General features: G+C 36.8%; 1 protein-coding gene across 1 annotated transcript; it reads right to left on the bottom strand.

The window, feature by feature from the left end:
• Positions 1–522: 522 nt before the first annotated feature.
• LOC129031874 (alpha-endosulfine-like) lies at positions 523–851 on the bottom strand. The gene has a single exon (XM_054478730.1). The coding sequence runs from the start codon at positions 799–801 to the stop codon at positions 523–525; it is 279 nt and encodes a 92-aa protein (XP_054334705.1). The 5' UTR covers positions 802–851.
• Between the last annotated feature and the right edge of the window lie 16803 nt (positions 852–17654).

Raw genomic sequence — 17654 nt, 5'->3', positions numbered from 1 at the left:
TTTAGGCAAGCAAGTCTGTCTTTCTTTGTAAGGATTTTCTAAACCTGCCATAATGGAAACATGAAGCAATAGCAGCATAAGGGACAAAACACTTACAAGCACAAAAACATGTCTTATTTAATCTACCTTTCCCAACTATGTCAGGTTAGCTTTTGGATGTTAAACCTGCCATATTACTCCCAAGGCTCAGCTTAATGAATTTTGGGATATTCTCCTCCAAAAGGAGAAATCACATCTCTCCAGTTTCTCACAAAAGAGAAAGCATTTGCAGCATTATCCAATCCTAGTCTTTCCTATTTCTGGGCCCTACCTGGATTATAGGGAGGACGTAGGAGTCTCCATTTAACCAAAGAAATGGACTCAGAGTCCCCCTTCAACTTCCATTACCTTCTCAGCAGCCACTAGGAGAATCATAGTCATTTCTGCCTAGTAACTGAGATCTGACTAGGTGTTCATTTCATCCCTGCCTATAATACATCAACATCCAGTGGGGTGAGGAGTAGGAGGAGAGGGCAGCCTGGGTTACCCTGCAAGCTTGCTGGTGATAACCAAGGACTTTCTCTGGGGCAGAATGTGGTCACCAGTCACCAGGTTCTTCTTTGGTTCTGCACTTGGCAGCTGCTTACTCTTCATCTTGGCTTTGGCCATGTTGTAGTCTCCTGAAACAAAGTACCTTTTCTCTTTCTGTAATCTCTTCATGAGGAAGTTGGAGCCTCCAGGCTCTTGTCCTAGGCTTGGGTATTTGGACTTTAGCTTTGGCTCCTCAACTCTCTCAGAGAGACTACCTTCTTTATCCTGCATCTTCGTTTCTCCTTGCTGGTCTTCTCCAAAGGGTTCTCTCTTTCTTGTTACTGGGATGTGGTGGGACTGAGTCTCTGGAGCGTAGGAGGGCCCATATAGTCCACCTGACAAGGGAAAGGGGAAGGGAAATGGGGACAACCTATGCTGCTGCTTTGGCTCCTGTCACTAGGGTTGCTCAGTCAAAATAGCCATAAATTGTTTTTTCTGATTTATTTGTATTGCTTATCTGTTTTCTCTTGCATCTCACTTAGTTTCTTTAATATCATTATTTTGAATAATTTTTCAGGAATTTCATAGATTTTCTTTTTTTTGGGATCTTTTACTGGAGAAGTGTTGTTTTTTCATTGGAGGTGTCATGTTTCCTTGTGTTTATATATTTATTGTGTCTTTGTGTTGATATCTGTGCATTTAGTATGAGTTACTCCTTCAAATTTTATGGATTGGCTTTTGTAGAGAAAGACTTTTTCATGTATTTATAGCATTGGTTAGGTAGGATGTTTTGGTTTTGATTCTGAGTGGCTGCAGTAGTATAGTGTCTGTATAATTTTTTCCACTATAATCAGCATCTGAGAGTTCCTCAGTGGCTTAGCTTGCAGTGGTTAGCAGAGGCTATAGTGAGGTTTTGCACAAGACAGGGATGCCAAGAGGGCCAGTTCCTGGGTGTCAGTGGTGGCAGCAGCGAGCTGGGTGTGCAGGTCTTTGGGCCCCTGAGTAGTGTATGTGAGTGCCAGCAATGGTGGGCCTAGGCAGACTAGTCCTTGGGCCTCCAAGCAGCTTGCTTGGGTGCTGGCAGTAGTGGGCCAGGTAGGCCTTGTGTTCCTGGATGGCATGCATGCATTGGTGGTGGTACATGAGCTCTGCTGAGTGGCATGCACAGGTGCCAGCAGTGGTGGTGGTAGGCTGGGTGAGCTGGTCACCAGACCCTAGGGAGGTTCATGTGGGTACTGGTAGTGTGGGTAGGGTGGTCTCATTTCTTATGTCCCTGGACAGTGCATGTGTGCACTGGTGGCAGCAGCAGGGCAGGCCTACCCCCAGGCCCCCAGGAGCATGCACAGACAGCAGTGGTGATGGAGTGGGACTGTCCTCAGGACCCCCAGTAGTGTGTGCAGGTACTAAAGGCCACAAGTGGGGCAGATTGATCCCTGGGCACCTGGATGACATGCTCATTCATGGCCTAGCAGTGGCCTTGCTGCTAGAGGAAGGGAGGTTGCTTACAGTGGTAGCAGCAGCACTGGGCATGCAGCTCTCAGGCTCTGGAAGGTGTATGCTTTAGCTCCCCTTGTCCCAGTGGCAGCCTCCTTGTTGCATTTCACCTCCTGTTCTTTGGGGTCTAGGATATCGTGTGGCTAGATTGCTAGACAACGTGCTTTACTGCTGGGTCCAGTTGGCATCATAACACTGGAACCCTCTGAGGGATGTCAGTGGGGCTCCAGGGTTGTGGAGATGCAGGTAGAGCAAGATGTAGTCAAGTGGAAGGTGGGGTCTCAAAATGGTGCTGTGCTGCAGTTGCCTGGGTCTCGATAGTGCGTGGGACCCAATGCAAAGTCCCTCTCTGGAACCAAGCTCTTGCATGGACTCCAGGCAGCTCCCTATACTAGTCTTGGGGCCCATGAGGGCTGAGAGGCTCTCCCTTGGCTGGATTGCAGGAGTTTGCATGGGAATGTGGCTCACTGGGGATATTTTGCTTACCTTTTCCCCTCAATGAGGAGTTCCTCCTGGCTCCAAGCCAATACTGACTAGGCTGACTGCTTTGATTCTCTATCCTTTGGTAATTCAGAGGTTTCTTGTCATTTCCTTGCTGAATTCCTGTCTTCTGTCTTAGAAGGTCCATTCAACATGGGGCTATCTACTTGCTCTTTTGTCCTTCTTTGTGGAGGAGGTGAGTGCTGGGTACCTTTAGTCAGCCATTTTGAAGCTATCTAAATTGAAATGTTTTATAGATGCCATGCAATCAGTGATATCTTTAATAAATGCCTGAAATTCTATTAAAATCATGGAATACGTTTGTTGTATACAAAGGTACAATGATTATGTAGTTCTGATAATAGTTCATATTGTTTATTATATTTTTATATGGTTTTGAGGTATGAGTAATTTCTAGATTACTCATACTCTTTTACTCAGGAAATTAATTTCTTGAAATAAATTATTTACATTCTTAAATAAGGAGATATTCTTAGATGAAATGTCTTTATTTCTAAGCCACATAATTTTTGTAACTTTAAGAATATAAAGAATATTCTCTTGATCTGTTTTTCATAATTACATACTCTCAGTAGTATAGAAGAATTAAAAATTATAATCAAAATTTATCTTTACATTGAATTCTTAGTCATGCATAGACTCCATATCACCTTTTAGAATTAGAAAAGGGAGATTTAAATTGTATAGACTATTAAATTCACAAAATAATCACATGAGGGGGATCTAAAAAACGTCTGTAGTCTAAAGTCTTGTTCTTTACAATGTAGTAAAAATATATGAAATACAAATTTGGCTCTGAACTTTAAACTTGCAGAACTCTACAAACAGTACAGGAAATATGTTTTGAAAAATAGCCAGAAATCAAAGGTCAATTTAATATGCCTAACAAAATGAGAGATTACCAAAAGTGGTTTTCTTTTTTATTCCTTCCTTTTTTTATTGAAGGAAAACATTCTATCCGTAAATGTCATTCTCCTAAAAATGCTCAAAATAATTTCCAAAAGAATAAATCTTTTATTGAGATTTTTACACTGCTTATCAAAAAGTTTTCATTCTTTATACCTCACTTACTTTTGACATTATAAATGTGTATCTCTTGAAAAGCATCTTTTATTAAATAAATATTTACATGTGACTCAGTCTACTACTAGTCCAGCAGTATGGATTTAAAGGTGAGAAGGCATAGTCTTGATTCATAAGGAGCAATTGGCATTTCCTAATGATTTAACAAGTTTAAGAATCATTATTTTAGAAAGACAACAAATACTTTCAATCTAACGCCGTATGAAAACAAATTGTATTTTATCACTGATTTAACATAGGAGGGTGTATGTGTCAGTTTTGTGTGTGTGTCAGTTATATATTATTGTATAACAAATCTTAGTGGCCCAAAAAATGTACCATATTTCATGAGGTTTGACAGGCTCATCTGCATTGTTTTATTCTATTTACTCTTTGTCTCAGCTGAGGGCAGATCTGACTGGGCTGCATCATCCAATATAATTCATGCACATGACTGGCAGTTAGCATTGGCTTGTGTTTTGTTTCTTCTTCGCATGGCTTCTCAACTTGGCTTAGACTTCTAAGTATATGGCAACTGGGTTCCAAAAGAAAGTATTTCAAGCAGTGAAGGAAAACACTGCAAATCCTTTGAGACTTAGCATCAGAAGTTACATAGCATTTCTTGTACTGCATTCTGTTAATGGATACATATTACAGGGATAGCCAGGTTACTGAGAGGAGAAGTAGAATACAGCCTCAATAGAAGGAGGAATCAAATAATTTTCAGCCATCTTCAAGCAGCTACAGGGGGAAAAGTCTTCATGTTTGGTGAGAAATTGACATGGTACCCTATGAACTGTTTCAGTCTCTGCCATTACTTAAATGATTACTTGCTTTTTCTAAACATTGCTCCTTTTTGCACAGTGATTGAAAACAGAGTTCATTGTATGCATTGAACATTATAACTTTTTGATCTGGCACACAGCTTTTGAAAAATATATATAAGTAACATGGCTGCAGGATAATTACCATTGGCACATAAAAGTAGAAGAAAAACTTAAAAGCTTACATTTAATTTATGGAAGCTCATTGAAAATTTCTAAGTGCAGTTTATAAGTATTACTTGTTTATGCTCATTGCTTGGTTAGACTCGAAATGACAGAAATTTTGATGATTGTTACACCACTCTTATAGCAGAGATTTCTAGGTATTGCCTCCTTTTCACTTTCTCCTCCTTCCTTAGTGTAGATTTACGTATTTTTAGCTTAACTAAAGGATTACACTTCCAAGTGTCCATTGCAGTTAGTTGTATGACTAAGTGCTGGTGATCAGTCATAAGAAGTGTTGGGTGAGCCCTTCTTGTCTTCTTTTATTTTACTGTTCAAAGTAGATAATACTGCTGAACAAGGATCACATCCAGATATGGAGTGCGAAGCTGAAAAGAGTCTGGTTTCCCGATGACATTGTGGAACACTTATGCCAGCCCTTGACTGCCAACCTCAGGATTGCTTTTATGTGAGAAAAATAAACTTCTGCTTGTCTAGCTACTTTTATTTGGGATTTTTGTTGTCGCTGTTTTTATAAGGAGCCAAGCCTAATCCAAACTGATTCACCTGCTAAGCAAGTTCTCTATCCTGAACTTAAACTTAATGAAAATATAGTCAATTTTGAGAGTTATCTTTTCTATGGGTGATGTTTTAAACATGATTCTTGCCTTTTTTTCTTTTTTCTTTTCTTTTTGGCCTGCCACTTACTTGGTGGCATCAGTGAAAGGAATATTGTATGTGTGCACATGTACTCATTTACATGCAAGGAAAATTAAAGAATTGTTAAAGATGACCTCAGATAATATTCTGGTTGTTGTTTGCCAAGTACTAATTGGCCAAAAGCTACACCAAAATTAGTGAATTCTTTTATGTCTATTGTTTTGATTATCAGAGCACTATTGAGAATCTCAAGCAAGAAATGAGTAAGTCTAATTAAAATCAAGTAAAAAGTTAAATACTTTAACATTACTGTGACTAATATGTAGTCAATGGTTGATACAAATAAAACTTTACAACATTTATATAAATAGAAATATTTTAAAATGGCTCTGAAAATTTGTATACAAATCTTCGTCAGGACATATGTTTGCATTTCTCTTGGGTATATCCCTAGGAGTAAAATTCTGGGTCCTATAGTAACTCTATGTTTAATAATTTTAGAAACTACTAGACTGGTTTCCAAAGTAGTTGTACCATTTTACATTGCCAGCAGAAGAGTATGAGGATTCTGATTTCTCTACATCCTTGACAACACTTACTACTGGACTTTTTGATTCAAGACACCCTAATAGATGTGAAGTAGCATCTCATTATTGGTTGTTTTGTTTTGTTTTGTTTGAGGCACAATCTCCACTCACTGCAACCTCTACCTCCAAGGCTCAAGCAATTCTCATGCCTCAGCCTCCCAAGTAGTTAGGATTACAGGCATATGCCACCACACTAAGCTAATTTTTGTATTTTTAGTAGAGACAGGGTTTCACCATGTTGGCCAGACTAGTCTTGAACTCCTGGCCTCAAGTGATCCACCCATCTCGGCCTCCCAAAGTGCTGGGATTACAGGCATGAGCCACAGTACCTAGCCTCTCATTGTGGTTTTGATTTACATTTCCCTGATAACTAATGATGTCAAATATCTTCTCATTTGCCTATTGACCATTTGTTTATCTTCACTGGAGAGATAGGCCTATTCACCTCTTTGCCCATGATTTGATTGAGTAGTTTGCCTTTTTATTATTGAGTTGTAAGTGTTCTTTGTATATGCTAGATACAAGTGCCTTGTCAGATATACAATTTGAAAATATTTTCTCCCATGCTGTGAGTTGTATTTCTACTTTCTTGATGGTATTCTTTGAAACAATACCTGTTAAATTTTGATGATGTCTTATTTATCTTTTTTTTTTCTTTTTTGCTTTTGCCACTTGTGCTTTTGGTGTCACATCTGAGAAACTGTTGCCTAATCTGAGGACATGAAGATTTACTCCTATGTTACCTTCTAAAAGTTTTATAGTTTTAAACCCTTATAGTTAGATCTATAATCTACTCTGAGTTTGTTTTTGCATATGGTTTCAGATAGGAATTCTGCTGAATTCTTTCGCATGTGGATATCTGGTTGTCCCAGCACCATTTGTTGAAAAGATGATTCCTTCCCCACTGGACGACCTTAGCATCCTTGTCAAAAATCAATTGACATCAATGTAATGGTTTATTCTTGGACTCTCAAATTCTATTCCTTAATTTATATGACTAGTTTTATGCCAGTATCACACTATCTTGATTACTGAAGTTTGTAATTAAGTTTTGAAATTGAGAGATGTTAATTTCCCAACTTTGTTCTTCTATTATTAGATTGTTTTAGCAATTCTGCCTTTTGAATTTCTATATGAATTTTAGAACCAGCTTGTCCATTTTTTGCCAAAAAAATAAAATAAGGCAGGTGGAGTTTTTGTGGGAATCACATTGAATCTGTAAATCAATTTGGGGAGTATTGCTGTCTTAACAATATTAAGTCTTCCAATTTATGAACATAGGATAGGTTTTTTATTTAGTTTTTATTTTTTAATTTATTATTTGCTATTTATTATTTTTATTTTTATTTATTTATTTATTTTTGAGACGGAGTCTCACTCTGTTGCCCAGGCTGGAGTGCAATGGCATGATCACGGCTCACTGCAACCTCCGCCTCCCAGGTTCAAGCAATTCTCCGGCCTCAGCCTCTCAAGTAGTTGGGATTACAGGAACCTACCATCATGCCTGGCTAATTTTTGTATTTTTGTAGCAGTGGGGTTTCACCATGTTGGCCAGGCTGGTCTTGAACACCTGAGCTCAAGTGATCTGCCCACCTCAGCCTCCCAAAGTGCTGGGATTACAGGGGTGAGCTACCGGGCCTGGCCTAGTTAGTTTTTAAATACTTACTTCAATGATGTTTTATAGCTTTTTCAGTGTGTAAGTCTTACACATATTTTGTTAAATTTATTCCTCAATATTTCTGATGCTACTGTAAATAGAATTGTTTTATTAACCTCACTTTCTAATTTTTTATTATTAATGTATAGAAATACAGTTGACTTTTGTGTATTGATCTTATACAACCTTGATGAATTCATTTATTAGTTTTAATAGTTTTTCTGTGGATTTCTTATGATTTTCTATATACAAGATAATGTCGGGTATGAATAGAGTCAGTTTTACTTATTTCTTATACTCAGATGCCTTTTATTTATTTTTATTTCATAATTGACCATATTAGAACCTCCAGTACAATGTTGAATTAAGTGGCAGGAGTGGACATTCTTGTCCTGTTCCTTATCTTAGGGTGAAAGCATTCAATCTTTCAGCACTAAGTCTGATGTTAGCTGTGGGTTTTTAAAAAATACATGCTCTTTATCAAGTTGAAGAAGTTCTGTTCTCATCTGTACCTAGTTTGCTGAGTACTTTTATGGTGAAAAGGTTTTGGGTTTTGTTGAATGCTTTTTCTCCATCTATTGAGATGATTATGTGGGTTTTGTCTTTTATTATATTAACATAATGTGTTACAGTGATAGATTGTCATATATTAGAACAACTCTTCATTCCTGGGACAAATACCACTTGGTCATGATAGATAATCATTTTTATATGTTTCTGGATTCAGTTTACTAGTATTGTGTTAATGATTTTTCTGACTATATTCATAGGAGATGTTGGTCTGTTGTTTTCTTGTGATGTCTTTGTCTGGTTTTTGTATCTGGACTCATAAAATGAGTTGGAAAGTTTTTCCTCCTCTTCTATTTTTTATGGAAAAGTTGGCAAAGGATTGGTGTTAGTCTATTAAGTGTTCGGTAGAATTTACCAGGGAAGCCATCTGGGCCCAGGCTTTTTCTTTGTGGGAAGTTTTTTTGATTACTAACTAGTTCAATCTCTTTTCTCTTAAAAGTCTACTAGGATTTTAAAATTTCTTCTTGAGTTAGTTTCAGAGATGTGTTTTTTTTTTTTTTTTTCAGAAATTTGTCCATTTCATTTAGGTTAATCTAATTCTTTGTTATACAATTGTTCCTAGTATTTCCTTATAATCATTTTTAATTTTATAAACTCAGCAATGTCCCCTCTTTTATTCCTGATTTTAATATATTTTTCTCTTTTTTTTTTCTTAGTCAAGCTAAGCAAATGTTTTGCCAATTTTCTTAGTCCTTTTAAAGAACGAATTTTGGTTACAACAAATTTCTCTCTTGTTTTTCTAGTCTCTCTTTCACTTATATCCACTCTCATCTTTATTATTTCCTTCCTGCTTGCTTGTGATTTAGTTTGCTCATCATTTTTTAGTTTCTTAAGGTATGAGGTTAACTTACTGATTTGAGATCTTTCTTTTCTTCATATAGGAATTTACAGGTATAAATTTCCTCCTAAGTATGGATTTAGTTGCATCCTATAAGTTTTGGTACATTGTGTTTTTATTTTCATTAGTATCAAATTATTTTCTAATTTCCCTTGCAATTTCTTCTTTGATCCATTGTTTAGTTAGGAGGGTGCCTACCGCTGATGTCAAATTATATTATACAGGGGAAAATACTGAAAGGAAATTTTAATAATTTATAGTGTGAAGTAGGTCCTACTCTGAAAACAAATTACTTGCATTTAATAGAACATACCATTGCTCATTTTCACCTCACGCCTGTGTTTAATATCACATATTCCAAGATGGTGTGGGTAGATCTTCTCAAGGTTTTCATTATGTTTTCACCACCTACAATATCCTTTATTTTTTCTGATTCAATTTCAGTTTCTCTGATTGTTCAGCAATCAGTGCAACATGGTGGTTTTTCTCCTTCATCTTCAGGAGGCCGTGTGGTTAGCAAAGAAAGTCAAACATTTATTATATTTTCTATTTTCAGCATAACAAGAGTTCCAGCAGAAGAGGACTGACATTTAGTGGACCTGTAATGTATTTCATGTGTTACTTTAAATTAATTATTTCAAAAGAATATGGTAAAGAAAATTGTTCCCATTTTCCAGTTGAGACTCAGGAAATGTCAGTAGTTTTGCAAAAAGTCAAAATGATAAATGATAGACATGGGATTTAAACCCAGTTTTGTGCTATGTTAGTGCTCATACTCTTTCCATTGCATCTGCTTCTTGAGGAGCAAAGAAGAAGGCCCATCACTACTAGATTTGGGGTGTTTTATAATTAGCACTAGAAACATAGTAGCTATGTCAGGCTCTACAATCTTTCTTTACTTTCTCAAAGCTTTTACTTTTTAATTATCTGCTAATTCTCAACTAAATGTTCTCCACCAGATGATCCACTTTAAAATGAGTTGGTTTCCAGAGTGTTTGATACTATAATTCTTCTTCTTTCTGTTAGATCTGTTTATCCACATTCTAGCCATGATTTACATGCCACCAAATCTTGGGGATACCTAAGATAGCATCTGTAATTTTGCTGTAAAATCCTATGCCTATTATTTTTCATGTTGTATCCCAGTAGATTTGAAGTTAATAGTATTATTCCTATCATTTTACTCTATCCTTCGCCCATTCTTATTCTTTTTGTCCTAGCTGTTGACCTTCCCCATCTTGTCATATTTTTATGGTGTTTTCTCCATTTCCGTGGTCAGCTTAAAGCTTATAAGTTTAGTGGTTAAGATGCATTCTGGTGTGCATAGAAGTTATTAAGGTACATTATTATTGTAGTTTAAAGGTTGTACATGATAAGACACTTTGTTTTTACTGTATGTTTTTACTGAATGATCTATTCCCCATCCCAAGGCAAGCATGAATAAAAATAGGTTAAACATGAAAAAAAAAAAAAAGGATGGATTTTGAAGCCAGACTGTTAGGTTCAAATTATTTCTCTGACAACTGACCCGAAATGGAAGAACCTGGGGATGTTACTTTACCACTTAAACCTACCTTACAGGGTTATTGTGAACTTAAATAAGTAGACACATGTAAAATACTTCATCAGAGTTCGGCATACAGTGTTCAACAGCTTTAACACTTATTTTGCTTATTAGTATTATCCATTAAGTCAGTCACTATGATTCACATAATTTTCTTTCAGTAACAGCATAAGCTGGAACTTAGCATTCTAATATTTTTTAAAGAATTTCTACATGATTAGCCATTAGCATCCTACCATCCTCTTACTTTTTTACTATCACATTCGTAGCTTTTCTTGAAGAAATTTTTATAAATTCTGGGTGTCTGGCAGCATGCCATAGTAGAAGAATTTAGAATATTTGGCTAGAAAAGAGATTCATCAACTTAATAGGGTCTGATTTCTCCTTGTTTAATCAAGCACAGGACAATCAATATCCTTCCAAAGGTTTGGGTTGCCTTTAACGAATGGGATGCATCCTTATATGATTCCAGGAGGGCACACTTCCTCCTCTTTTCCACTAACTAGCCTCTCCACCATATTTCGCTTTTCCTGGAACTCTGCATCTTCTATAACAAAACGCATTTCTCAAGTCTTGTCCTTTTGCAGGGAGATCTTTCTCAGAAAAACAAAGCATAAACTCTGCAGGATATTGGATCGCCTCTCTTTAGCCTTGAGGTGAAATGTAAGCTTTTTTGTTTCCCTATGGTACAACTTTTATAGGATATATGGGTAGAGGATCAGAATAGAAATGCTTTTGAGATGAGTACTCAGCTTTTCTGGTTCACCAATTTCCTTCTGTTCTCTATGCCTTCTCCTACCCAACCTTCTAATCGAAGGTAATTTCAAGTAGCATCAGCTTTCTTCAGCAACTGCACTGGAATGAAAATCATATGAGACATTTGTAAAATTATAGTTATCAGGGTCTGACCTTGAGTTCTTAAATCAGAATCTCTGAGTTTGAAGTTATACAAATCTGTATTTTAAAAAATTCCATCCAGTATGTACACATTTTCTCTGTTTTTTTCCTTTATATACCTGGTAGTAAATATATATGTGTACATGTATTTAAATAAATGTATATATGTTTAATGTTAATACAAGATAGGCATCTTACTATATTGCCCAGGCTATATTACCCAGGCTGGTCTCAAACTCCTGGCACCAAAAATCTCAGCCTCCAAAGTAGCTGGGATTACAGATTCAAGCCACTGCACAAAGCACGATAGTAAAATTTGAACCACTGGGTTTATTTTTTTATTTTTTATTTTTATTCATTTATTTTATTTTTTTTGAGACAGAGTCTCTCTCTGTCGCCCAGTCTGGAGTGCAGTGACGCAATCTCGGCTCACTGCAAGCTCCGCCTCCTGGGTTCACGCCATTCTCCTGCCTCAGCCTCCCAAGTAGCTGGGACTACAGGTGCCCGCCACCACACCCGACTAATCTTTTGTATTTTTAGTAGAGACGGGGTTTCACCGTGTTAGCCAGGATGTTCTCCATCTCCTGACCTCGTGATCCGCCCACCTTGGCCTTCCAAAGTGCTGGGATTACAGGTGTGAGCCACTGCGCCTGGCTATTTTTTTATTTTTTAAAAACATTTTTTCTTAAATTATTCAAACTTCTGTCTGTTAGTTTACCTTCTGGGAGATTTCTTTGCTTTATTTCTATCTTTTTTATTTAAAAGTGTATTTCAAAAACTGATTTCTAGGCACTCTTCTTGTTTTCCAAATGTTACAAATTTCTTGTTTTAGGCAGGCAATATCCTCTTCCCTATCTTTGAAGATTCAAAATAGTTTCAGTTTCATCTGGGGTCAGTTTTCCTGTTTGTTTATTTTGGTTTTCTTCTTTAATGTTATATATTATTCTCATCTTCTGGTGACCTTGGATATTGAGTCAAATTTAATATCTAAGAGGGATTATTGGGTAGGAACTCTGTTTATGGGTAGAGTTAGTAACACGAGGCTTCTTTCAGCCTGAGTGTTAAGGGAGCTGCCTATTATTGTCAAGTGTCAGAAAAAGGAGGGCTATACCGAAAGGCACTAACACACTCAGTAGCTATCCTAGTTATCTCTAGATTTTTTTAAACCATGTAACAATTATATCTTCTGTTGTGTAAGCCACCCAGCCTGTGGTACTTGGTTATGGAAGTCCTGGCAAATGAATAGACAAGCTATTAATTGAGACAAGCTCTTGTCTTAAGGACATTAAGATACAGCAAAGAAAATGGCTAACGAGTGGGGAAGATAGACTTACACTCAGGGCTTCTGACTCCCTCCTAATTCTCTTTTGTATTACACTACCCCTGTCTTGCTACTAACTGGTTCCTAGAACATATATTATCCCAGGGTCACTAATACCATGGACCACAGGTCCTGTAACAATAGTTCGTTCCATATATCTTTCAGTCTTACATTCTGACTGTTGAATTTCTCTTATTTATGTTGAGCTGAAATTTGTAGCCCAGTAGCTAACACTGGTTGGTGCTGGATTTTCCTTGAAGAAACAAGAATAAAGATAATTATTTTCCATGTAGTAAGTCTTCATTAGCATACTTTCCCCTTTCTTTATCTTCCATCCCATAATTGCTTCTCTTTTCTGATTGAGTAGGTTCCTTCAGCAGCTTCTTTTTAAAATCTTTTAAATTACAGTAAAATATATATAACACAAAATTTACCATTTTAGCCATTTTTAAGTGCACAGTTCAGTTTTACTATGTACATTCACATTGCTGTGCAACCATCACCAATATCCAATTTCAGAAATCATTTTATCTTGCAAAACTGAAACTCTATGCCTATTAAACAACAACTCCTCATTCCCCCTACCCCCAGCTCCTGCCAACCACCATTCTACTTTCTGTCTCTATGTTTTGATTTCTCTAAATACCTCATGTAAATGGAATCATGAAGAATTTCTCTCTTTTTGTGTGTGACTGGCTCATTTTACTTTACATAATGTCCTCAAGCAGTTTATTTTATAACAGGATTTCTAGCTCCTTCCCAATCTCAATCATTCTTTTCTGAAAACTGTTTATTCATATCCCATTCAAGAAAGTGGAGTTCAGACAGCACATATTAATCAAAGCATAGTCTGAGAGGCAGAGAAGATAATTCATTCTGGATATTACATTTCTAATAAAGAACGTGTGAGATCTTTTTGATTGCCTCCTGCCACTGTTGACTCATTGAGCTTTACTATCAACTCAGAGCCCTAAGTCCTTTAACGCACTTCTTCCCACTGTCTGGCCCCCTACCATTGTGTATCACCAGGCACAAGGAACATTAGCAATTGCATATCAAGGTCATAATGAGATTGAAAAAAGGAACTGCATAAAAAATGAATTTTCTTATGCAGTTTCTTCTATAATAGCATTTCAAATTCCTATTAAATTCTAGTCCATAGGTAGAATCAATGCAGTGACTTTGGGAGATATAAAGTAATAAAAATTATTAATATATACTGACCCTGCTTTCCAAACGCATGTTCTATAATGACCCAGAATTACTATGCTGAGCACATTTTTTTCACCAAAAGCACAAACATATCAAATTGAACATTTTTTCTTTTACAAACACACAGTAGTTTGCATTTAATAGACAGTTCTCAAAAATGATGCCAAGCCACACTTATATGTATGTGATAAAATAGGTTGTGAACCAAGGTATGGTCATTTGTTACTAATGAGAATACTGAAGTTTTATAAATGAGGTACCTTTGGTTAAAACTTAAGGTGGACCCAAGGATATCTCTCTCATTTGTTTTCTGGTATGGAAGGAAAACCGTTGAGTTATAATTAGTCAGCTAGATGGAAATTGTTCATAATTCAGTCTTCATGGAATGCAACTGTTATTAATGTACTGATAATACTTGAGGGATTATGAATCACTTAAATTCTTTTAAGTTGCAATTTTAATTATTTTTTATTTTACCAAGTGGATACATTTATTATAAGGAAGATAATTATAAAGAAAATGTAAATAGGAATGTGAATCTTACGTCTACATTACATCCACAGGACTATTAGAAATGCTTTAGTTCCCAGCTGTTTCTTTGTTTCATCAAAATCTGTGTAACCATGGGAATGTGAACATGTGAATATCACCCATCTCATATATTAAAACCATATATATATGTGCGTGTGTGTGTGTGTGTGTGTGTGTATAGAGAGAGAGAGAGATAGAGAAAGAGAATCACTAATGAAGGCAATTTGGATAATATATAGCTGGGAATACAAATATAATATTTTACATTATAAAAAACCTTGTAATATATAAGATTATATTTTACAAGACACTTGAAGTATTGATATTTAGGGAAGTGACTATCTCATGCTAGTCAAATTCCCGAAGTATATAATTCACTGGCTCCTACTAGGACAGCATTTTGGTAAAGGAGTCATCAAGATAGACGGCATTTTGACCTTGAAATGGACAGACTATATAGTATTAAGTTTAACTTTGAAGTTGGAAAATTGTTTAGTGGTATCATAGTTTGCTAACAGTTTCCCCCTAAATACCTACACCTTCTTAAAGCTATAGGAGACTTTCAGACAATATCAGCACCTTCAGAAAATACATATTACTCAGGAAATGATACATTTGCTAATAAAAATTATTTATTTATTCATTTATCAATAAATAGGTTCAGAGAATCATCCTATACTTTTTGTTGAGAATCATGTATAAGGAATATAGTCAAGGTACTCAAATTGTCTTTCTAATAGACCATTTCTTATCAGCTTTACTTGGTCCATAATTTTCAGTGTGACTAGCTTTTTTTCTGATCTTTAGGTCATACTTCAATTAAGTAGTATTTTATTGATAAAAGCTTTTTCTAATTAAATTACAGTCATGTGCTGCATAGCGGGTTTCGGTCAACAACAGACTGCATATACGATGGAGTCACCTAGTAAGCTAAGGTTAATTTATCATTGAAGAAATAAAAATATTTTAAAATAAATTTAGAGTAGCCTAGGTGTGTAGTGTTTATAAAGACTAAAATAGTATATGGTAAAGTTCTAGGCTTTCACATTCACTCACTACTCACTGACTCACTCAGAGCAACTTCTAGTTCTGCAAGCTCCATTTATAGTAAGTGCCCTATACAAGTGTACCATTTCTTATCATTTATATAGTGTTTTACTGTACCTTCCCTATGTTTAGGTATCTTTAGATAGGCATACTTTCCACTGTGTTACAACTGCCTGCAGTATTCAGTACAGTAACATGCTGTACAGGTTTGTAGCCTAGAAGCAGTAGGTTATACCGTATAGCCTAGGTGTGTAGTAGGCTACACCATTTAGGTTTGTGTAAGTACACTCTGATATTTGCACAATGACAAAATCACCTAAAGATGCATTTTTCAGAATGTATGTCATTGTTAAGTGACATGACTGTATTCTACTTAAATTGCATAAAAATCTCAACTTTCTCTTTTAGGATGAATATAGATTTTACTGCTTCTTGTCTTTGTTCTTTTGCTTTGTGCATCCACCTGTGTACCCAATTGTTTTACCCCACTGTATCTTATCATTTATTATTTATTATTATTATTTTTTGAGACAAGGTCTCCCTCTGTTATCTAGGCTGGAGTGCAGTGGCATAATCTTGGCTCACTCCAGCCTCAACCTCCTGAACTCAAGCAATCCTCCCACCTCAGCCTCCCCAGTAGCAAGTAGCTGGGACTACAGGCACGTGCCACCACTCCTGGCTAATTTTGTTTATTTTTTGTAGAGACAAGGTCTCACTATATTGTCCAGGCTGGCTTCAAACTCCTGGGCTCAAGCAATCCTCCCACCTTGGACTCCCAAAATATTGGGATTATGGGCATGATCCACTGTGCCCAGCCCCCATTGTATTTTAATTTATCACAGCCTGTACCCTCTTTAGCAGCTATAATCTTAATTATTTCCAAGTTTGAATGGACAGAATTTAGCTTGCTACTAAATGACTGGAAATTAACTTTCTCATATATCAAATGTCCCCAGGTTTTGCTAATAGGTGGCAAGGTTTCAGTGTGACACTATTTGAGGTTCTGTAGGCAGTTAATGAAGTTTTTCTTTTAAAGAAATCTTTTCCTTTTCACTAAATGGCCTCCAGATTGCTGGTCTGGCTGGACTGGTGTGCTCTTAGCAATACCCTCAGGGCCTGATATAGGTGGAGCTTGCCCCTTTCCTGTACTACTGTGGTTGGTATCCTCCTGCTGTTGCTGGACCTGCTCCCATTATTACTGCCTCAAGCCTTTTCAGTCAGTTCTTTTAGTTGCTCCCTTGAAACTTCGCTGTACTCATCTTTCCCACTCTTCTTGCTACTCTTCCAACTAATCTGCCTTTGGTGATGAAAGGCCTGACTTTTTCTTTTTTTTTTTTAAAGATTTTACTTTCTTTATCCAAGTAGGAAGCTAGATATTTTACCAAGGTCTAACAATGACTGATTCTTCAAAGTGGGCACAACCTTTTAAACTCAGGCTACGTATGCAATAACCTTGTGGAACTGGTTCAGCCAGATCTTCACTTGCATGAAGGCACAGGGTCTGTCCTTTTCTTTCCAGAGGCCCCCTCTTATATTCCAGTGCCAGTTCCTGTTAGGCCTGACTTTTCATAACAATGGTATTTCCTTCCTTATGGTTATGAAACCAATCAACTGCACACCAGGTGTGTAGCATTCCCATATTAACTTTCAGCAGCTGACATCACCACTGATGCAGGTGCATGCCATCTTTGGGCTATGCCACCTTTAGCATGTTGATTCTTCTTCTCATATGGGCCCCAGCATGGACACAAAATGACTGCAACAGCTCCAGACATCACACAGTAAGTTTCAGTGTCTGAAAGAGTGTCCATCCTTTTATAAGAGCTGAGAACACTCCTTTATAAGTCACCCAGCAGATTTGCCTTCACATCTCAATGGTCAAAACACCATTATTGGACCCACTCTGAAACTGGGAAGGGAAATGGAATTGCCTTGATTAGCTTATGCTACACAAGATTTATCCCCAGAGTTGAGGAGGGGCCTAGGTTCTCCTGAAACACATGGATTCTTATACAGAATCCAGGCTCCATTAGTAAGAAAAGTCCAGGGATAAGATTGGCTGCAGAGTAGGCCCCAGCCATGTCTGCTGCTGGAATGAAAAACTTTGCTTGAACAGGTAAGAACTGGGCCCAAAAAACTGAGACTAGCCTTTGGGAAATAGACTATCCAAAAGGCCTTCTGCCAGACTACACTAGCAAAGTGTGCTTTTGATTCCTA

The sequence above is a fragment of the Pongo pygmaeus genome, chromosome 11 (assembly GCF_028885625.2).
Source record: "Pongo pygmaeus isolate AG05252 chromosome 11, NHGRI_mPonPyg2-v2.0_pri, whole genome shotgun sequence".
NCBI classification, from domain to species: Eukaryota; Metazoa; Chordata; class Mammalia; order Primates; family Hominidae; genus Pongo; species Pongo pygmaeus.
This window is presented reverse-complemented; position numbering and strand designations above follow the sequence as displayed.

What these genes read in the sequence shown, in the direction of transcription:
- LOC129031874 (XM_054478730.1), bottom strand. Translation starts at nt 801, where the DNA reads ATGCAGGATAAAGAAGGTAGTCTCTCTGAGAGAGTTGAGGAGCCAAAG.